Consider the following 22,075-nt stretch of genomic DNA (forward strand, 5'->3'; position numbering starts at 1 on the left):
AAAATTTTGTATATTTAGCTACAAAAATAAAAATGGTTATTTGTTAAAAAAATATTATAAAAGAAATGAAATCTATAATGTTTATTTTATTAAGTTGTGAATATGATCAGAAAATTACCATTAAATTTGGTATAGATTCGGTGGCAGTCCGGTAATCCAACAACAAGTCGCAATTAACTGCAAATTAAGGAATGAAATTTTTTTCTTAATATAATAATGTTTGATTTCTCCAAAATGATCTTAATAAAAACATTTTAAAAAAATAGTTGTTACGATTCTTAACATTTTTTGGGTACTCATTTGTGGGATAGTCTCTCTCTCACATCTACCAACAGGCCAACAAACAACCCTCAATAAAAAGCACGCAGCTGTAAAGAATCACATAAAGATTCGGCTCCAGAAATAAATCCTGGATGGAGGATCATCCTAAACATGAAAAGAAGAAGAAGAATATCAAAGCCATGCCGCTGCCAATAAGTATCGGTGGTGGTGGCGGTGCCGGTGCCGGCAGACTTGGAATGGGTGGTATTGTGTTGTTTGGTGGAGCTTTGGTCACTGCGACCATTGTATCAGCAGCTTTAGCTTTCAAAATAAGAGTATCATCTAAGAAGAGCAGGTCGCCATCACCGGAGGCACAGAGTGTCGATGCACCAGACCAGTTGGAATTCATTGTGAAGACTAATACAGATCTTCCTCTTGACTCTCAGAATCAGAGGTTTGTATGAATGGAATTTCTCCTTTTTATTTATTTATTCGTCTTTCTCGGGAAGTTGAAGAATCATCAATAGAAACCACGTTAATTGAAGTGATGTAAACAGTTTTAATTTTAAAGCAGTGATGGGTTAACTAGCATGAACGAGATCATGCAGACTAAAACCATTCCAGATTCGAGTCCGGTATGTTTAATTGTTTATGCTATGATTTATGCCTGGGTTGGAGACGTGAATTTAATTTGTTTAGTTTCAGGAGGAAAAGCAAAACTGTGATGAAAAAGTGGCTGTGGAGTCTGGAGATGGTAATATGTTTTCAATAGTTGGTGAAGATGAAAAAAACTATGCGAATTCTGTTTCTGAAGAGAAGATTGTCCTGGCATTTGTGGCATGTCAGACTGAATTGGGGTTTCCAATAGTTGACGGGGTTGAAGAAGAGCAGAAGAAATACTGTAACCAACAGAGTGACACTGAAGAGGAGGAATATAAAGCAATTGAAGGCGTTAGAGAAAGCATGCAGGTGGGCGCACTAGCATCAGATGAAGAAAGAACAGCAGCAATGGAGGCTGCTGGGGCTAAAGAAGAGAAAGAAAAAGATTGTGAAGATGAAATGATTAATGTAGCGAATGTTGAGGGAGAGTTGAGTACTAGTGATGAAGCAGCTGATGATATTGTCGGTGAAACAGAAGAAGAAGAAGCAATAAACACAGTTTTTTGTGTGCGGGTAGAAAACCAAGAAACGCAATGCAAACTAGTAGTGAGCGAAGAAGCTTGTCTGGATGAGGATGATGATGATGATGATGATGATGATGAAACCATTACAATACAAACCCAAGAAATGCACCAGAGTCGGACATTTTCCAGTGGATCTGCCATTGATGATGATGATGACAGAGCAGCAGTAAGAGAAGAGAGCCCCCCGCCACCAAACCAATTGATGATGATGAATAAAGAAGAACAAGGCAAAGATGAAGACAAGGAATGTGAGGTCCAGTCTATGAATAAAGACAAAGAAACGCCAGATGCAGAAGCAGAGCTGTTGATGATTACAGAAGATGAAACAGGAACAAACAAGGTGGATGATGAGATCTTGTTAATACAATCAGATGCTCGACCCTATGTTACTACAGCCAAGAGTGAAGTTGGGATTTGGGCAGATGAGTCTGTGCAGCAGGAGGAGGAAGCAAGCCACATGATTGAAGAAAGCATGAAGGAAGATGACTCAATTTTACTAAGCAAAGGGCAGAAGAACGATGATCACCATAAACATAATAAACCTTTCACACATAGGTTTGCAGAAGCCAAAGGGACATTTCTTTACAATTCCTGGTATTCTGAGCTGCTGCTGGAAATTAGTCTTGTTCCTACTTTGTTGCTCATTTTCATGTTATTGGCCCTTGGAACTGCACTACAAATATACTTGGTCAAATAATACCTACGCTACGTACAAAGATATTGGGGATTATAACATCATCTGTATACTAGCTGGTGCATATCTATTTGTAGCACGATATAACTATATTTAAAAGAACCTACATACCTACAACTTCCAGTCGAAATCTACTCTCATAAAGAAACGGAATGACAGGAGTCTCATTATCCATTAGGTTTTGGGGTTGCTTTCATTTGTGAAAAAAGTTGTATAATTTCAACATCAAGAAAGGGCTAAATATCAACTAAAACAATGATATACTGACTAAGATACACTGGTATGGTATGGGACCCACCCAAGAACATGGTAACATAGCTGTATGCTCAATACGCAATTTATTAAAATTGAATCATCAATATTTGGCAACCAACAGAACCTGTAAGGTCTCAATTGCAATGCTGGACTCAGGACTGTAGAGTAGACATAAGAAAACTTTGAGAACAATGAAAAGTGGACAGCTAGGCTAGCTAATACTAATTGATCAAAGTCCACTCCATCCGCTTATTTATGCAAGTAAAGGCATATGTGAAAGAGAAGAGACCGCATGTTATGTAATCTGTCTGCTACTGAGAAACAAAAATAAGCAGTAGCTGCTGACATAATACATAATAACAACATATATATATATATAAAATGAAATTTTTTTACAAATGTTTCTGGCTATGACAAGATCTAGGAGGTGATCTATTAAGTAATTGCTCTCTCTCTCTCTCTCTCTCTGTATATATATATATATATATATATATATATATATATATATATACAGAGAGAGAGAGAGAGAGAGCAATTACTTAATAGATCACCTCCTAGATCTTGTCATAGCCAGAAACATTTGTAAAAAAATTTCATTCTTATCTTACACTTTACCTTTCCAAGTTTATACACCTCAATCATACAAGACTAGGTAGGTTCAAGCATGAAAAATGCAAAGAATTCACTTATTTTTATTGAGCTTTATGCAACAATTCTCACTCATCAGATATTCAGATGTAAGGGTTAGAGATCCTCAAGTAATAAAAGAAGCCATCAGTACAGTACCCCATGTATACAGATTCCAAACAGATTGATAATCGTTTTCACACTTCCACAGCATTAAAAAAAAAAAAAAAAAACATCCTTATTTTTACCTACCTGTGTAATACAAAGCTTAAGGGGAAATTAGCACTTAAACAATTGTACTTGCGAAATGCAAAAAGATAACGGTGAACACAATTAATTGACTCTGTTATTCCTTTCTGATCTGTTACTTTTTTGCTTGCATTTTCACAAGCATATTGGTGAATGGTGATTTGGAAACCAATTGCCCAATAAAAATGTGATTCCAATGGAGTGGAGGAGGGAGCAAATTTTCTTAAAAACTCAAAAGAAAACATTTTTAGTTAAGTTAGAGGACACATTAATCTAAACATTATGAATGAATAATAACAATAGTGTCAAAATGAAGCATAAATCTTAATAATCTTCGACTTTAAGCATGCAGCCATTATTTGTTTGTCCTTTGTGGACCGATTATGTATATGTTCAGTAAGTATTATCGATGATAATAAACACAAGTATTAATTAGTGCTTTGTTTGGAATTGGATGGGTTGGTAGATTAAACCATTATATATAATTGGATTATAATCATTGTTTGAATAAGAAATGCATACAATGCTCTGCTCCTTCAACTCTATTGCCTCATAGCATGAATTCTTTGATTCAACTCCATTAGTCTATTTATTTCCCTCATCTTCACCTCAGCCAACAATGTTGTATGCATGATACTGTCCCTAAAATCGGTGGTCACTACAGAAATTGTTATTCTTCCCAATTCAGCAACTCAACACAAGTTTTAATTATATCTTAAACGTACTGCATTGCCCTTCATAGTTCTGCGTGCTTTTTAAAGCATATCATTATCATTAATTAAAATAAAATCAGTCGTATGAAAGTGGGGACAATCAAGTTTTTTGATTCAATTGCCCAAACCAAACTAGTTATAAAGGACCAGGCGACCATCTACTTTACTCATGTTCACCCATCATCACTTCACTCACAATCTCTTCTTTCATACTTCATTTACAGCCATCGCTACACAAATTTCCAACAACATTTTCTTTTTTTCCATAAATAAAATATGCAAAAATGTGTTTTACCCATGCATTTCAGAAAATAACATATTATGTATATGTAAAACTCTGAAACACAAAAATTAGACTGGCATCTCACTTATCACACATATCATCTTCCAAGTAAATAAATAGCACCTCAGTGGCAATCAAATGCTCAAGTTGATTCTATAGTGACTGAACCGAACCACAAAATACAAGAAAATAAATGAAGAATCACACTGCTAACAGAATCAAATTAGAATGCACAATACAATACTTACAGATAAAGTCATCTTTCACACGTCAAAGTGCCACCTTTTCATCCCATCCAGGCTGCTCTCTTAAGCAATGGACTCACACGAACACCACCATGCACATTGATTTGATTTTCTTCCACCCAACACCCACTGACATGACGACATCCCTTAATTTAGTTTAGCCTCGTGCATTGAATGCCACAGACACAGTATCCAGAAACAAAGAATTGAAAGAACCATGCATGCATCATTACTACTTAACTTCATCTATCATTCCATTCCAAGACCAACAGAGCATAACATGTTTTCAAAGAAATAATTCACATCACATGAGCAATGGACTCCAAGATCAGGTACTGTTAATTATGATAGAAACTAGAAAAAATAGTGACATGGCTGATGTGAGGAGTATTTTCTCCCGCCACAAACTTTGCAAACAAAATGTGTTGCAAACTTTACCCACGTATGGAGGCTGATGGACGATATGTGTTGCAAAGGTTTGGGTGAATGTTTATCATGTCATCCTCCAATCCACAACCACTATGCCATTAATTATTTTTAACAACTCGAATTGTGTAATTAACTATATTTAAACGTTTAAATATTTCATGTTTAAGAAAGACGTAATGCAGTTTCTGATTCTGTTCAAACCAACTCCAACTACAGAAAAGCTAATCCTCATTCAAGTGATTGATTTTTTCAAAGTTAAATATTTCATGTTTAAGAAAGACGTAATGCAGTTTCTGATTCTGTTCAAACCAACTCCAACTACAGAAAAGCTAATCCTCATTCAAGTCAAAAACAAACTCGATAAACCAAAAATAAACACACATGTTAAGGTTACAGGTGAGATGGGAAAAGCAAAAAAGAAAGAATTGGAATCCTATTTGAAGAGTTGAGAGTTGAGCCAATCCCTGCCAAAAAAAAAAAAGCAAAGATTAATTTTACATATTGATTGAGTTTTTGTTTGAAAGATGAATATGGATGGGGCATTGAGTCTTACTTGGTGATGTCATCAAGGTGGTCATCGAAGTCTACGATATCATTCCATTTCTCGGATGAAATGAAATCCAAAAGGACGATGTTGGCAGATGGCTCCTTGGTGGTCATGTGATCTGACTCGACCTGCTTCCAAATCCTGGAAGAGGAGGAGGAATCTCGTGCATAAACCTGACAGACAAACATGATATTAAACACACACACACACACACACACACACACACACACACAGAGAGAGTGTGTGTGTGTGTGTGTGTGTTGCAAATATTAATTTTAACAAGACACTGCAAAGAGATATTATTAATAGGGATTATCAATTTATCATTACTAAATTGATGCAAATATGGATGGATCCACAAACCAAACATAAATATCATCTCCAGTCCTCACTTGACTTGACCAATTCACAAGAAAGGCAACAGAACAGACAATACCAACACGGAAGAATCTTTAAGTGTTGCTGTTTTTGAAAATAAATAATTTACATTCATGATACATGATCGCATAGCTGCTGCCTGCTGCTACATTCAATGTGCCAAAAAATCCTCACCCAGATAAACATAAAGACAAGGAAACCACCTAGCGACTCGACTGGACACGATCAATGATTTGTTATCTAATCTTGTTGGATCTTAAAGTTGCTCTACACAACTGCATGCAAGGAATACAGGTGTAGCTTGTTCCGTGCTATTATAGTAATAGCCTATAATGTAATGTAATGGAGGATGAAAATCTAAAACAACATTCAAACCCTCATGGACCCAGAGCCAGAGACCACACCATTCAGGGGGAAATTCAAGAATCCATGTTATAAACATTTTAGCATATTTCAATCTCCTACAATTTGCCCTTTCTCATAGCAAAATACTTGGTGGAACTGGAAGTAGTAATTATGATAATACCATAAACTAAATAAATTAGCATGTTCCTATAGGATAGGCAGGTAGTATCTGTGGTAGTTTAAACACTTGAAGAAACCAGATTATTTAACCAGTATTATCTATGTAAAGGTAAAGGTTTTGACTGAGTGAGGCCACTTTTAACGATATACTATAACCAAACTCAAATTAAAACTATATTATACTGGGCATCAATCCAAGAAAGAAGATTACTAACTAGACAAAGTAGGTCCAATCTGCATTTATCTTTCAGTCTCTTCTTATCAATAGGCCATCAATTGAAATATTGTTTCAGGCTTATCATACCTGCACTGCAGGAGTCTTGTCCCTCTTGTTTCTCAAAGATCCAAGCTTTTTGTTATCTAGCTGCAATCAATAACAACAAACAATATTTGAAAACGATTAATTTACAACTATTCCCAAAAAATCATATAATTAAAAGTTTAAACCCAAGGGACTCTTTCCACATCATCTGATTCAGCTAAACAGATTTTTTCAAAACCATTACAAATCTACAAATAGAAATGTTAACAGATGAAAGTAGATCAACATATATACAGTTTTAACACCAAACTTGAGTGGTACCTTTTAAATGCAAAAATCATAAAGATTTTGTTACACTTACCAAAAGTATTCACTAACATAAAAAATCGAAATCAATTTCCAACTTAGAAATAACGGGTTTTAAGTTCGGAAGAAATAGATGAAGCAATTCAAATGTAATGTGATGCAGTTACACTTGTGTAGTGCAAACTTGGTGATCAAGAACACGAACCAAAAGAACCGCGGCTTGGGGGAAATAACGATGAACGTGATCGGCAATGTTCTTAGCAACGGTACCGAGCTCTAGATCATCGAATCGTTCATTGGCGTGGAAATAACCGACTATACTCAGCCCCTGTGAACTGTAATACTCTTCTATCTGTTACACAATTCAATAAACAAATATAAGCATTCAAAAGATGAACATAAAACCTAAAATCGGGAAGAGCTATCTCAGAAAGGGGAGAATTGAGGCAAACCATAATTAAGGCGATCTCTAGGGGAGGCAGAAGCCCGATCTGAGAAGAGTGGAAGAGAGGGACTGAGTCGGTGATTTCCACTATATCGCCCGAAAGACGGCCGAGGAGGACGCCGTTAACGGCGGAGGTTTTGTGCTTCAAGGCATGAAGAACCAGCTTAATGTAAGCATTTTGACCGATCACGTATCTACACTCGCCACCGTTGCTCATCACTCAGGCAGACGGATAGGGTTTTGGTTCGTCGAGAGTGCCGCTAGTCGTCTGATTCAACACAAAGTTTCCAAAAGCGGTGGAGAGACAGATCCGATGACGAGTAGATGGAATCTTCGGCCGACGATCCATACAAATGCGGATACACCGAGATCTTGACGTCCGGCCCAATTGCTCTGGGCCCTCCGAATAACCCGCTGCCAATAAATCAATATTAAAATTTCGGGTTATGTTGGTCATATATATATATATATATATATATATATATATATATATATATATATATATATATATAAAAAGGGAAGGGTTATTTGGAAAACAAAAAAACCCTAAAAAAATCCCAAAAATCATAAAAATGTATAAAAAAATACCTAGAGATCACAAAACTTTTTTTTGAGATTTTTTATGAAAAAATCGCAGGTTTTTAAAGAAATTCGCTGAAAAAAAAATTTGAAAAAAAAACTTTTTTTTTATTAAAAAAAATCAGCGAATTTTAATAAAAAGCTGCGATTTTTTATAAAAAAAAAATTCAAAAAAAAGTTTTGTGATCTCTAAATATTTTTTTATGCATTTTTATGATTTTTAGGGTTTTTTGTTTTCCATAGAACCTAAACCTATATATATATATATATATATATATATATATATATATATATATATATATATATATACTAGCCGTTTACCCGTGCTAAGCGACAGGTACGAATAGTTTTTTGTGGCAATGATTTCCATTCGAAAATATATTATATTTCAAGGAAGGTAAGTTACTTTTCAAGGAACATAAGTTACGTTTTTGGTTTTAAATTTTAGGTATGTTGCCTGAATGGATTAAAAGTGAATGTGCGTTGTAATGATAGTTGAAATAAAGAAAGTTGTGAGTTAAAAATAAAAGTATTTTGTTTAAGTTTAAAACAAAATGATGTTGTTTTGGGTTTTATTAATCGTATTTTTAAAGAACACTAATGTATCGACAAAAATCATTTATTGTTGAAATATATCAATTATATAAGTTTTTCTTGTCTTAAACATAAAATACATTGTCGTCTGAATGAAAGTTAAAAGTAAGTTGTTTTAGTTTAAAAATATATGTAACGTTTTATTTTTGGTTAAAAATAAAAATACATGTCATTTGGTTTAAAATATTGGTATGTAGTTGTTTCGGTTAAAAATAAATGTACATCGTCGTGTTAATTTAAAAATAGATGTATATTGCTATTTTGAATTAAAAATAAAGATACATTGTCATTTATTATATAAATTGCTCATGAACTTTGGAAACAATTTGCTAATATTTTTTTTGGAAAGGGAACTTCCCTAACGAGGGTTTCCGGGCCAGCTTTCGCGCACCGACTAATCCCCCGCTGCAAACATGAGGTTTTGTCTCATGTCCTGGAGTCACTGCAGACGAACCTCCATGGCCACAAGGGCTGAGTGGTGCCAGGATTTGAACATGGGTCAATAGGTTATCCACCATATCTTCCACATGCCTTACCAAGTCACCACAACCCAAGTGGTTAATTTGCTAATATTCGTTTTCAAATCAACGTTGTTTCTATTAGGGGTGAACATTCGATCCGGATATTTGTCTTTGGAACCAAAAGCGCTCTAAAACTATCGAATCTGCAACCGAAATCGATGTTAGTGGTTCCAGTTTTGATCCGTAAAGTTTAACGACTTCCCGTAATAGCTTGTCGGATTTTTTTTTTAATTAAGACAATTGACAATTTTTATAATGTATCAAGTGATTTGATACATTTTGGTTCCAATTTCTTCAACATTGATAGCATTTCAAACGTATAATTGATAAAGTTGAACACATTTTATCCGTTTTGGCACACATTTCTTCAAACTTATACCTTATAGATTTTTAATATAACAATCAGTATCTTATTATTTTACTTTGAATAATATTTGTTTTATTAATTAGGTCAGTTAACTTAATTAAACATACATGACTGGTTGTTTGTGTCATTACTCATTTGTTAAGTAAAATTCTAATATTTGATAACCAAGTTAATAAAAATATAGTTAATAATTTATTTGGAATAAAAACATTACTTGAATGAGCCGTTTAAAATTATAATTATAAATGTGTATGTTTATCGGTCATATAAAATATTACCATATCATTATCTATTAGTAACGAATTACCTGCCAAACAATATTCCAAACTCTCAAACTACAAAAGTAAACATAATACAAACATTAAGGACCTTTTTTGTCATCATTTATAAACAGAAATAATTAGGCTCAATTGAACCTTTTTAATACATTTTACAATAAATAGGTTCAATGGAATACCTAATTCCAACCACTACTTTCTAGATCGTACAACAAAATCTTCAACATGTTGCTTGGTTCTTTCCAACTTGTCATCTTCAACATGTTTATTGCTTATATTCTCTCGGTTTGCTATTAAACTAACACAAAATCAACATATAAAATGAATCTGGCCCTCTTGTCCCTTTATTTTTTGAAGAAAATAATTGATTTTGTCTTTTCCTCCTTGTCGGGTTCATCAAATTTGTCCGAGCCAAAACCTGAAACAGTGGATTTGAGTTTTCCGGTCCCCACAAGCCAGAGTAGGCAGTTGAAATCCTTCAAAGCACAAGTAATCTCACATTAAAACTAAAAACTTTTAATTTGAGAACAAAATGAATGAAATTATATTAAAAGGTCAATAGGCTTACAGTGAAGAAACACAGTGAGGATTACCTCACTGTCAACTAAAGCACAAAAAGATTCAAGATAGCTTAGATTCAATTTCAGAAAAGTAGTAAAAAAGATCTTCATTCCGATTTGTGAATGAAGATGTAGTCTTGTCATTGGTTCATGAGACATGTTGGAAATGGCTCACTTTTTTAACCTACAAATTTTCACCAAAGAACCAAACTTTTTATTAAATTACTATTAGAAATTAACCATTCTTTTATCATTGAGGCAAATGTTTATTACTATATATAAAATATGCTATTAAGAATTGTTATTTGGCATAAAGTATTTTGAAGCGTAACAGTTGTGTAATGCTTATATATATTTACTGAATGATGAACTTCACTTTAGCAAAGCAGCAAATCTTCCCTCATTATTTTCCCTTCATGTTTATGGGTAGGTTACATTACTTTTGCAGATTCAGATATATGCATTACCTACACCATATCAAAGCCACATATATGAGAACTTATGGTGTCTTGATTCATTCTAGATATTGTCTCAAAGAAAAAAAAAGAATAAAAAAAAGGAACATCACCATGTTTTACATCCAAAAAATAATAGGTCAATTGGCATACTAATAGACAAAATTATTTCTTAAAACTTGAAACATGTATCATTACCTTTAAGTAGAAATCAAAGATTTAAACTTGAAAGATGAAATTGTGGATGCAAAAAAGGAGAGAATCTATAAACTACAAATGGAAACAAAATTGAAGTCTGTCAATTACCAATATTTAAGTTTGTCACATACCACAATCTATCATTTGCAAATGGAAACAGAACTAAGATACAAAATTTGATTTCAAATAATTTAATGTTTTAATGTTTGCATCGGTGGTGGGTATACCTGATAAGGAGTCCAGGTACATGAATCGAGATAAATATTTAAGCTACTCCACCATTTACCCAAAAAAACCTTAAATAACACAGTAAAAGGTTTATTGCTTTGTTTTCCCCATGAGAGATTCTCCTCCAACACCTTCATATTCACCTTCCTCGCCATTAATGTATATTCCAATGATGAATACAATTACAGTCTTAGGGATAAAAACTGTACTGATGTAACCCATCTCCACTTGTCTTTTTAACGATAGCCATCCCAACAATCTGAAAAACGAAAAAAAAAAAAAACAAATTATCAAACTATATATAAATTTAGAATATAATTTGAGGGTGTTAGTCTGTAATACGATAGGAAAATGAATCGATTTTCTTCAAAGTTACGCCATAGTGGAGTAAAACTAAATGAAAAAGGAAACGGAAACTAAAAAACAAAGCTCATGAAGTGATCACAATGAACTCAAGAAGGAAATATAAATGGAGAACACACAACGACATTGATATTTCTTACTTATACACCTAAACATCTAGAAGCCGAGTAAAAGGATTGATGCTAAAATTTTATAAAAAAAAAAGTAAGTACTATACCTGGAACATGTTGATGTGTTGAAGAGTCCATATTTCTTGGCTAGCTCAAAACCAATAACAGAGACATAATGTAGCCTGTATTTCCCAGATGCTGCAAAACATTCAGAAAATCACATAATTTTGTCAAAATTGAGAACTTATTCTGAACCAAATCAATAAGAAAGAAACAGATCTAAAATGGGAAAAGTCTTTGTAAACAAAATCAAGAATAAAAGTACCGATTATAAACAAAATGGAGTAGAAACAAAATTAAGCATACCCAAATTAAACTATTGGTCATAGCTTTTTCAAATCTACAAAATAAAACCATCGCTTCGTTTCTCTTTCGACATACGAACGACAAAACGTGATGGCAATGTGTGTGTGTGTGTGCAAAGAGTGGAGAGAAAGAGGAAAACCCACAAAAATATTAAAAGAAATAACCAAAATTAGAACTTCAACCTGGAATGTATGGAATGAAAGACAGAGGAGAGAAAGAGGAAAGAATTTCAGTTTTACCTTTCTACCTTTCTGGTTTACCATAGATCACCAAGAAACGACAAAGATATAGTGTGATAAAAATTATAAACAATGTGATGGTGGTGTGTAATATGTAGGGCAGCGTCGGAGAAGAAGAGAAGATGTGAAGCATTGAGATTTTCATAGTTTTGAGAAACGATTTGGGAGTTTATTGGGTGTAAATGTGTAATCGATAGGTTTTCATGGTAATTTAGGGATTTGAGTGTAGGTTTGATGATATGCACTGAGATTGAGAGAGGAGATAGCCTTATAAAGTGTATTTTTTATTGACTAATTCAATTGATACGTAAAATGAAGCAATACAGTTTAGCTTTGACCGATTAATTCTACAGATAGCTTTGAACCGGTTCATTTTGTAGATAAATTTGACCGGATAAGATTTAGCTTTTTTTTTCAATGCATAAACTAATCGTACATATTGCAGTATGGGTTGTACCTCTTAAAATTTAGCATTTGAGGCTAAATGTTTATTAAGGTATATATATATATATATATATATATATATATATATATATATATATATATAGGTAGGTTCAAATGTTTCTCACATATATTGTGTGCTAGAATGCACCAATAGGAATTTAGTATTAATTATATGCATATTAAAGGCTATCCATACTTATAACTCATTTTTATGGAAACTAATTAAATTCGTCATTAATATCAACAATAATATTCTTTTAGAATGAATTCATATCTAGAAGATTGAAAGTGTACTCCAGCAGAATGAGAGTGTATTCTAGTAGAATACACTCTCGTTTTTCATATTTCATGCAACTTTATTGTATTTTAAGTGAGTGAGTTCTGAAACAAAATACGAACTCATATATAAAAACCTAGATGCGAATTCATTCTGAAAGAATGTTATTGCTGACATTAATGACAGATTTAATTAGTTTCCATAAAAAGAGAATTATAATTATGGATATCATTTAATATACATATAATTATGGAAATCATTTAATATCTATATTTATTTAATTAAATAATTATTTAATTTACTAAATTCCTATTGGTGCATTATAGCACACAATAAATGTAAGAAACAAAATAACCTAGCCCTATATATATATATATATATATATATATATATATATATATATATATATATATATATATATAGAGAGAGAGAGAGAGGGGAAGGATCATTTGAGAACTCAAAGTTTCCCGAGAACTAAATGTGGAACGTTGGATCAAAAAAAGGAAGGGTTGAGATGCAAAGTGACGTTTTTGTAAATAAGTGGACAAAAAAAGAAGGAGGGGTATCTTAATTAATTCAGTCAGGGGTATTATAGGAATAAAAGTATAATCAAATGATTTCTTAAATCTAATATCTGATAAAATAAATTGTCATCTCTCTCTTTCCTCCCTGTTTTCCTCTCTCGCTCAAACCTACGATCCATCCTCCAACGACTCACTTACGTCGAATTGCCTCCAATCCTTCATCCAATTCCATGCTTTCGATTCTGAAATTGCTTCTAATCACACGAATACGGTGAAGATAAACGACGAACCTTATTTATCATCGATTTCTAGATCCCAATCAATCAAACTATCATCATCGATCATCAATCTATATGAAATATGAAATCCCCCAACGATCGAAGTTTCATTGTTGCTGAACTCCTTGATCTCACGTTCTTCATAGAAAAACTCCAGTGAAGATGCTTTGATTTTGAATCGTCTTATCCTCTATCAATTCGTTCCCCAGAGTACACTATAATCGCCGACTTCATCTCGGCCTCCACTATGGATTGAAGACCTGAACGAAGAAGATGATCCATTGTTGATCAAAATTTAGGTATCATCTGTTTCTATTGTTGACTCATGACCTTTATTTGACCTTTTGAATTGTTTTTGCCTAATTGTTAAGTTGAACCAGTTTAGTCAATATGTTTTTAAAAAGAGTTAAATCCTTGTGTTGATTGTAGGTATAAAAATAGACACATGTGTTATTGAAAAATATAGATATTTGTTTACACTCAACATGTTCGATGAAATGCCTCGATGAGAAATATCACATGTTAACTTCATTTTGACTTCATAAATGATGAACCAATTCCAATTTAGGATTTTGTCCAAGTCAACATCGGAAATGTCGATGAACTCGTTGCCAATAAAGCCATCACACAGGTACTAAGTATATCATTCTACCTAAAGTGGCTGAAATTTGAGTTATTGTTTTTTTTATAGTGTTGTATGACTGGATAAATCTTCATGATATTCATCAAATATGTTAAAGGGTTAGTGTCTTGATACATTAATCATAGTTTTTTTTTGTACAATTCCTAATCAGATCAGATATATTGTTTTGTTTTTACAGGATTTGCCTCAGACTTTTCCAGGTCACCCTGCTTTAGATGAAGGTGGTAGAAATGCTTTGAGACATTTACTCACAGCATATGCTCGCCATAACCCGTCTGTTGGTTACTGCCAGGTCAGCATTCAACTCATTTGACAACTAATATTGTATATTTTTTTAGATATTCTTATAGATTATGTGAAATGTAATGAAATTTCTTAATGATGCTAATCTGCTGTATCACATTCAGGCCATGAATTTTTTTGCTGGCTTATTACTTCTTCTAATGCCTGAAGAAATTAATGCCAACAATTTTTCTCAATGTTTAGATTTCTAAGTACTGGACATTTGTCTAACTTTTAATTCCTAGAATTCACTAGTTTTATGGATTTCATCAGCAATGCGGCAATGCCTTGATTTAATTTTCTAAAATTTTCATTGAAATAAGTCATCTTATGACAATTGACATATTATGCATATGATATATTTGTTAATTTTGAGTTTTTATGAACAGGTAACTGAAAATGATGTTGTTGATGTGTTTGATTGTTATAACTGTTAGTTTTCTTTTTGTCTTTCTTATGACAATTGACATATTTTGTATATGATATATTTGTTAATTTTTGAGTTTTTATGAACAGGTAACTGAAAATGATGTTGTTGATGTGTTTGATTGTTATAACTGTTAGTTTTCTTTTTGTCTTTCTTATGACAATTGACATATTATGTATATGATATATTTGTTAATTTTTGAGTTTTTATGAACAAGTAACTGAAAATGATGTTGTTGATGTGTTTGATTGTTATAGCAGTTAGTTTTCTTTTTGTCTTTCTTATGACAATTGACATATTATGCATATCATATATTTGTTAATTTTTGAGTTTTTATGAACAGGCAATTGAAAATGATGTTGTTGAACTTGCAATCAAATACCACTCATAGGATCTTACTACCAGAGCTATGTGTTTGTGACAACCGTCAAATTCAAGTCAAAGTCAAAGTCAAAGTCAAAGTCAACAAGTCAAACCGGTCGAACTTATCTAGTAATTCTATGTTAAAAGTTATTCTATGTATGAAAATGTGCATTTGTATGTCAAGAATTCAAGTGTCTTGGATATTTTATGTGTTTAGCAATGTAAAACCCTAAGAAGGGAGTTAAACGCATCAAAACACGACTGTGGACCCTTTTGGGGACTTAAAATGATCACAAACGAAGCATCACGGGGTTCACGAACCTTGCATTGCGAGTCAATACGATAATATTGACTAAAAATGAATCTCTCCAAAATCTCTCTCAAAATCTCTCTCAACTTTTCATAGTCATCCGGGTCATCCCGACCCTTAACTTGGCCAAAAATCACTCAAAACGGGAAGTTTGCTTGAAAAACAGCCCTTTGGGACCGAAACCCTTCTTAAGGACCGAACCTCTTGGAAGCGAAACACCTTAAGAGGACCGAAGCTTCTCAGAACCGAACTCATCTCCTCAGGACCGAACCTCTTTTCAAGACCGAAGCTGTCAGGACCGAAACCTCTGCAACCGAAATGAACCGAGCCCTCGGTCCATTTCGCTTCCCATCACTTTCGGATTCGAGCCTCGCTTCCCTCCTGCCTTCGGACCCGAGCTCGCCTTCCTTCCTCCCTTCGGGCCCGAGCCCCTTCTTTCGGTTCCCTTGTTGCCTCTCTCGGTCCTCAGCAATAGGAACCGAACCCTCACAGGTTCGCTCCTATTGTCCGGTATTCGACAACATTCGCCTGTTAAGCCTATTTTTTACGGGGGTTTTTCACCAAATTCATATTTTTATCATTTTAAACTCCCTAAACTCATATTTTATTCATTTCTCAAGGATTTATTAATTATAAATCATTATTTTACATTAAGAGAAATATCTAAGGATGTTTACACCACAAGTGGGTCAAGTGTGCCCACTTGCCTCCATGTGTCATCTTCTCATTTGTCCAACCCTATCCACATCACACAAACCAAGGTAAACATCCTTTCAACATTGCAAATTGCTCCAGCAACATCTATATAAAGAAATCCATGGAGGATTTCTTGGCTTACTTTGATCACTTTCAAACACTTATACACTTCTCAAACCATCAAGAGTGCCTCTTTTTCTCTCTACTTCCAGCCACTTTTTGGAAGTGTTCTTGAGCTATTACTTCAATTTTTGGTAATTATTTCATCTAAACTCAAGTGTTATTCCATGCTTTCATAACATCCTTGAATCATCTACCCACATTTTAACACCAATAATCGTTCTTAGGATCATCCAACACTTCACGTGTTCATCAAGTGTTCTTGACTTAATACTCCTCGTATTCGACCTTCCACTCTTCGAGAAATCACTCAAGGTGAGTTCATACCCCTACATTTTCCAGTTTTCTTTAGTTTTCATGGGGGGAATACAAGTTATAACACCAAAACATATTTAAAACTTAACTTGACAGCTTACGATAGAAAAGTTGTGATCTGTTTACGAACTGTTTTACCCAACTTAAACTTAATATTTTTCAAAACTGTTTAATATGCAAAGAGTTCAGTTTTATACCTTTAAAATGACTACTTGCACATCTCCATACAATTTTTCTACAATTTATGGTGAGTTTTACAAAACTGCCTATCACTGCAGCAACAAAGTCGGACCAGGTTGTGAAGATGAACATTTTCACACTGGTTTGAGGCCACCAAAAATTATAGGAAAATTTATTAATACAGTAGACTCTTTTTCTTAACTCTCCGAGTTTACGGATTCAGTTTTTGACTTACGATGATTTTTCTATAAATATTCTAAAACAGTGATAGTTAAGGGTAAAACTGTCAAACACAAGTTTAAGAGTTATTCACACTTTGTAGCATGCTGAGCAAGGTGTGTAAGATTACACTTAGTAGTTTCAATGTCATTTTGTTGAAATACAAAGTCATGCATATCAAGGTTTCATTGAATCATAACACACTGCTGATAAACTATAATAGGTATAGTTTGAACACCTCATTTAACAAAGAAATGGTAATACAATCGATTTACAAAACGGGTATTTCATTACAAACAACGTGAACTTGTTAATGAATAAATTTGTGAGACATTCACCTTCGGGGTACTCTTAAGTACCACAGAAAAGTCTTGTAGTTATAATTGGAATCTCTTGGAGGAAGAGCATGATAGTTGTGTATAGATCTATATTGGGTCTGACAAACCCGCACCTAAGTTGCTTGCAACAGCTAGACCGGCAGGTCTGGGGTGACAAGTGTCATAACATTCCGACGCCTGAAGAACGTTGAGTACGAGGTCTTCGAGTTTTAGCATGGTTATAACAACTCACATGAGGAATTAACAAAACCACATAGTTTACGGGGATTTAAGAATTTCACAAGAAGGAGTTTTATTTAAATATAAAACCACACATAAGTATGACGATTTACTTACATATACTAAGTCTTGGTTCAGTTAAGACTACAACAAACCTTTTAGAAAATATTGGATTTTCTGGAAACAAACTTGTAACAACTTTAAGGAACAACATCCTTTTTTCATTCATAAATTGCTTATGAACTCACCAGCTTTAATGCTAATACTCTTTCAAAAACAACTTGTATTCTCAGGTATTCAGTAATACAGGTAACCACAAGATTTTTGAAGGCAAGACGCCAAGGCGCAGATTTCTTTTGAACTATTTTGACATCATATGCAATTTATTTGGAAACATGTATTTTTGCAACGATGTAACCTTTTAAATTATATTTATGATAGTTGTGTTTACTTTCTTCACTTTGGTTATGATACTGAGCATGACGTCCTCCGCCCCCGAACGTTTCCGCCGTTCCGGTTTGGGGGTGTGACAGTGTTTGAGTGCTTTGTTGAAGCTGTCATCCCGTTTACCTGTGAGCACAGTAAGTTACTTATTTGATCATCTTTAAAAGCACTCAAGTTTAGTTTATATGTAAATCACATGTGAATCACAAAGGAATTACATGTGATTCACATGTAAATTACATGTAATTCACATAAGAATCACATGTGATTCACATATAAATCATGAGTGAAACACATGAATTGCATGTGATTCACATGTAAATAACATGTAATTCACATATGAATTACATGCGATTCACATGTAAATCACATGTAATTCACATATAAATCACATGTGATTCACATGTAAATCACGAGTGAAACACATATGAATTGCATGTGATTCACATGAATTGCATGTGATTCACATGTAATTTACATATGAATCAGATGTGATTCACATGGAAATCACGAGTGAAACACATATGAATTACATGTGATTGACATTTAATAACATGTAATTCACATATGAATTACATATGATTCACATGTAAATTACGAGTGAATCACATATGAATTACGTCTATATGCACACATGCATTTTGTGTGTGTGTATTCTTCGTTAATTATTTTTTAAAATTTTCTTGTCAATTTCACATTTGCATTTTAAAATATACAATCACATTATATAATCAATATATGAATCTTATATGATATAATCACATGTGAATCTTACATGATATATATACATGTGCATTTTTGTGAGTGTTCTTGCATTAATCGTTTTTTTTTAATTTTATTGTAGATTTTGAAAAATTTGTGGAAAATACTGAAGATGTGAAAAGTGATACGTTGAAGAAAATATGAAAATTTTGATATGAAGAAATGACAACATTGTGAATCTTTGTAGCATTTTTTATTTTTTATATTTTATTTTGTATCAAATAAATTTTTTGTATTATTATGTTTATAGATTGATTAATAAAAATGAGATTTTTTATGATTTATTTACGAATATTATAGTATAAGAAATATGCATATATACATTTGAAAAAATATGCATATATACACCTAAAACTTTGATTTTTTTGGTTAAAAAAGTAGAGTTTTTTTTAAATATTCTAGTTTTTTTTTAATTTACTGATTTTTAAATATTTACTTTTTAAAAAAATGCAGTTTTTTTTTATAAAAAAATAGAGTTTTTTGGAAAAAGTTGCAGTTTTTTTTAAATGTGGTTTTTTTGTAAAAATTGCAGTTTTTTTTTAAATTGCGGTTTTTTGGAAAAAATACAGTTTTTTTAAATGTTGTTTTTTTTAAATTGTAGTTTCTTAAAAAAATATTTTTTTTTCTATTTTTTTTTAAATTCACGTTTTCTAAAAAAAGTAAAAAATCTCCATTTAAAAAAAATCAAAAATTATAAAACAATATATGAAATTTGATTTATTATGTTAATTTTTAGAACATTTTATTAATATTTCGAATAACAAAAAAAAATTAAACATTAAATGAGATCGGTAAGATGACGATCATGCCCTTAATGAGTTAATTTTGATCTAACGCTCCACTTTTAGTTCTCGGGTTCTCGGAAAACTATGAGTTCTCAACCGATCTCACCCTTATATATATATATATATATATATATATATATATATATATATATATATATATATATATATATATATATATATATATATATATATGGGAAAAGTGAATATACCCTTAAGGGTATATAATCTTAGGTACCCAAACTCACCATACTACATCGTTTTGTATCATATAATACATTATAATTGTCCAATGTTCTTATAATTTAACTTCTAACTTGATTTACTTCCATGATTTTTATAAATTACACATTTATCTTCTTCTTACATAATTTTCATTTTCAACTACAATATATATAGCCTACAGCTTCCTCCACCGGTCAAGGAAGTTGTGAGTGAGAGTGGACACCCATTAAACTGCCATTTTATAGGCAGTAACCTTATACCCCCCTTATAGACCGGCTTCGTGAATGAGGCCTACTAATGGTAAGACGACTTGCTCTTATACATATAATATATTAAAATTTTAATATTATAATAGTATAAGGGTGTATTTTAGACATTTAAAATACTTGGTGGTTTAATCTATTAATTAAACTAGACTTTTAATTTAATTAAACTCAAACCATATATTTATGGATTTAATAATACTCTTTTAATTAAACGCTTTAATTAACTATTAATAAAGTCCATAAGAGTTAATTTGAACTATTCAACAAAACATCATAATTCCAATTATTAAACTCAAAATTAAAACCATTTAATTAATTGTTTAAGTTATGAACCCAAGAGTTTTAGAATTCAATTCTTTTTTCATAAAAAACTTTTCTCAAATTCCAAAACTTGAGGGCAAGTTTTGTAATTCTTGAAAACCTTTGGATTCCATAACTTATGGAATTAATGGTGTTTTATGATGAAACTTTCCATGTTCCATAACTTAAGAACAAGTTATGGAATTCTTTAAAACATTAACACCAAATTTTGTAACTCCATAAAAACATTGAATCAAATTTTTTTTTTAAAAAAAAAAAAACTTTCATATCCATAACTTATGGAAGTTTCAAAAACCCTTAAGATCACAACTTTAAAAAAAACTTTTGAGCTCCAAAATTTTATGACAAAATATGTAACTCCTTAAAACATTTAGATCAAACTTTTAAAACTAATAAAATAATCATATCATTTTATCTTTTACTAAATTTGACCTAATTCAACTCATATAACAAATGATTCAAATTTTACAAATAATTCGTTTTTCACAAAACAAGTAATTATCTTAAAATTTGACAAACGTCATGTTTTTTTTTTCCTTTTTTTTTCAACTTGAAAATAAAACATTTGCATCAATATAACAGAAAACAACTCATGGCTCTGATACCACTGTTGGGTTTTGAGCATTCTAACACTCCTATGGTGTACATGCAACCCTATAAACCTTGGATCTATGTTTTCTCTATTATACATGCAAATATTAACTATTCCAAGGTTTCATCCTAACTAGCATATTATGAAGCACCTATACTACAAAGTTCTAGTTAGATGACATACCTTTTGATGTAGTTTGATGTCTTCAAGCTTTAAGAGCTTAGCCCCAATAGTGTGGAAGCATCAAATGGAATCACAAATCACCAAAACACCTTGGAAGAACTTGAGAGAATATGTATGCACACTAAAATCGGCCCACTCTTATTTTCACACACTTGTGTCAATTTTGTGAGCCAAGGACCCCTTTATATATTATGGAGGATTAGGGTTACATCCATGTAAACCCTAATACCCATGACCTTTCATTTACATAGGATCCATGGGTTAAAAGCTCCATGGACCATCCATGAAAGCTTAGCCCAACCTAAATGAACTTGGCCCATTCCATATATATAAGAGTCCATATTTAATTAGTTCTTTTTGATCACTTAATTAATTCTAAATTAATTCTTGATCAATACTAATTAAATAATATGATTCCATATTAATATATTAGAACTTATAATATATTAATATAAATCATAAATATACTATTCTTAAAAGACTATCCATATAAATTGTGCCGGTGAAGTGCAACCCAAATGGACCATGTCGGGTCGGGTCAAGTACATACCAAATATAGTTATGGACTTAGACATTAATCCAATAGAATTCTCATACAATAACA

At 32.4% G+C, this 22,075-nt stretch overlaps 2 protein-coding genes across 5 annotated transcripts; one reads left to right on the forward strand and one right to left on the reverse strand.

Annotated features, from left to right (window-relative positions):
- The first annotated feature begins 296 nt into the window (after positions 1 to 296).
- Positions 297 to 2,269, forward strand: LOC145114647 (uncharacterized). 4 transcript variants are annotated; one of them, XM_079050703.1, is made up of 3 exons: positions 297 to 715; positions 833 to 896; positions 961 to 2,269. In XM_079050703.1, exons 1-3 carry the CDS (start codon positions 414 to 416, stop codon positions 2,140 to 2,142), a joined length of 1,548 nt encoding a protein of 515 aa, XP_078906829.1. In that variant the 5' UTR covers positions 297 to 413; the 3' UTR covers positions 2,143 to 2,269. The 4 variants fall into 4 exon arrangements, with proteins under 4 accessions (XP_078906829.1, XP_078906831.1, XP_078906830.1 ...); XM_079050705.1 differs by having other exon boundaries at positions 967 to 2,269; XM_079050704.1 differs by having other exon boundaries at positions 836 to 896.
- A 3,010-nt stretch (positions 2,270 to 5,279) lies between these two features.
- EMB2731 (ER membrane protein complex subunit 8/9 homolog) lies at positions 5,280 to 7,758 on the reverse strand. Its single transcript, XM_079050707.1, has 5 exons — positions 7,411 to 7,758; positions 7,164 to 7,310; positions 6,695 to 6,754; positions 5,494 to 5,660; positions 5,280 to 5,404 (listed from the first exon to the last, which is right to left on the reverse strand). The coding sequence occupies exons 1-5, from the start codon at positions 7,618 to 7,620 to the stop codon at positions 5,374 to 5,376; spliced, it is 615 nt and encodes a 204-aa protein (XP_078906833.1). The 5' UTR covers positions 7,621 to 7,758; the 3' UTR covers positions 5,280 to 5,373.
- Positions 7,759 to 22,075: the final 14,317 nt, after the last annotated feature.

This window comes from Lactuca virosa, chromosome 5 (genome assembly GCF_052849685.1).
Source record: "Lactuca virosa cultivar CGN04683 chromosome 5, Lactuca_virosa_CGN04683_v6, whole genome shotgun sequence".
Classification (NCBI taxonomy): domain Eukaryota; kingdom Viridiplantae; phylum Streptophyta; class Magnoliopsida; order Asterales; family Asteraceae; genus Lactuca; species Lactuca virosa.

Excerpts from the sequence above, each read along its gene's own strand:
- EMB2731 (XM_079050707.1), bottom strand. The coding sequence starts at position 7,620 with ATGAGCAACGGTGGCGAGTGTAGATACGTGATCGGTCAAAATGCTTAC. Across the intron at positions 7,311-7,410 it reads TAGAGATCGCCTTAATTATG|ATAGAAGAGTATTACAGTTC; the intron begins GTTTGCCTCAAT and ends ATTGTGTAACAG. Across the intron at positions 6,755-7,163 it reads CCCAAGCCGCGGTTCTTTTG|CTAGATAACAAAAAGCTTGG; the intron begins GTTCGTGTTCTT and ends TATTGATTGCAG.
- LOC145114647 (XM_079050703.1), top strand. The coding sequence starts at position 414 with ATGGAGGATCATCCTAAACATGAAAAGAAGAAGAAGAATATCAAAGCC. Across the intron at positions 716-832 it reads CTTGACTCTCAGAATCAGAG|CAGTGATGGGTTAACTAGCA; the intron begins GTTTGTATGAAT and ends TTAATTTTAAAG. Across the intron at positions 897-960 it reads CCATTCCAGATTCGAGTCCG|TTTCAGGAGGAAAAGCAAAA; the intron begins GTATGTTTAATT and ends TAATTTGTTTAG.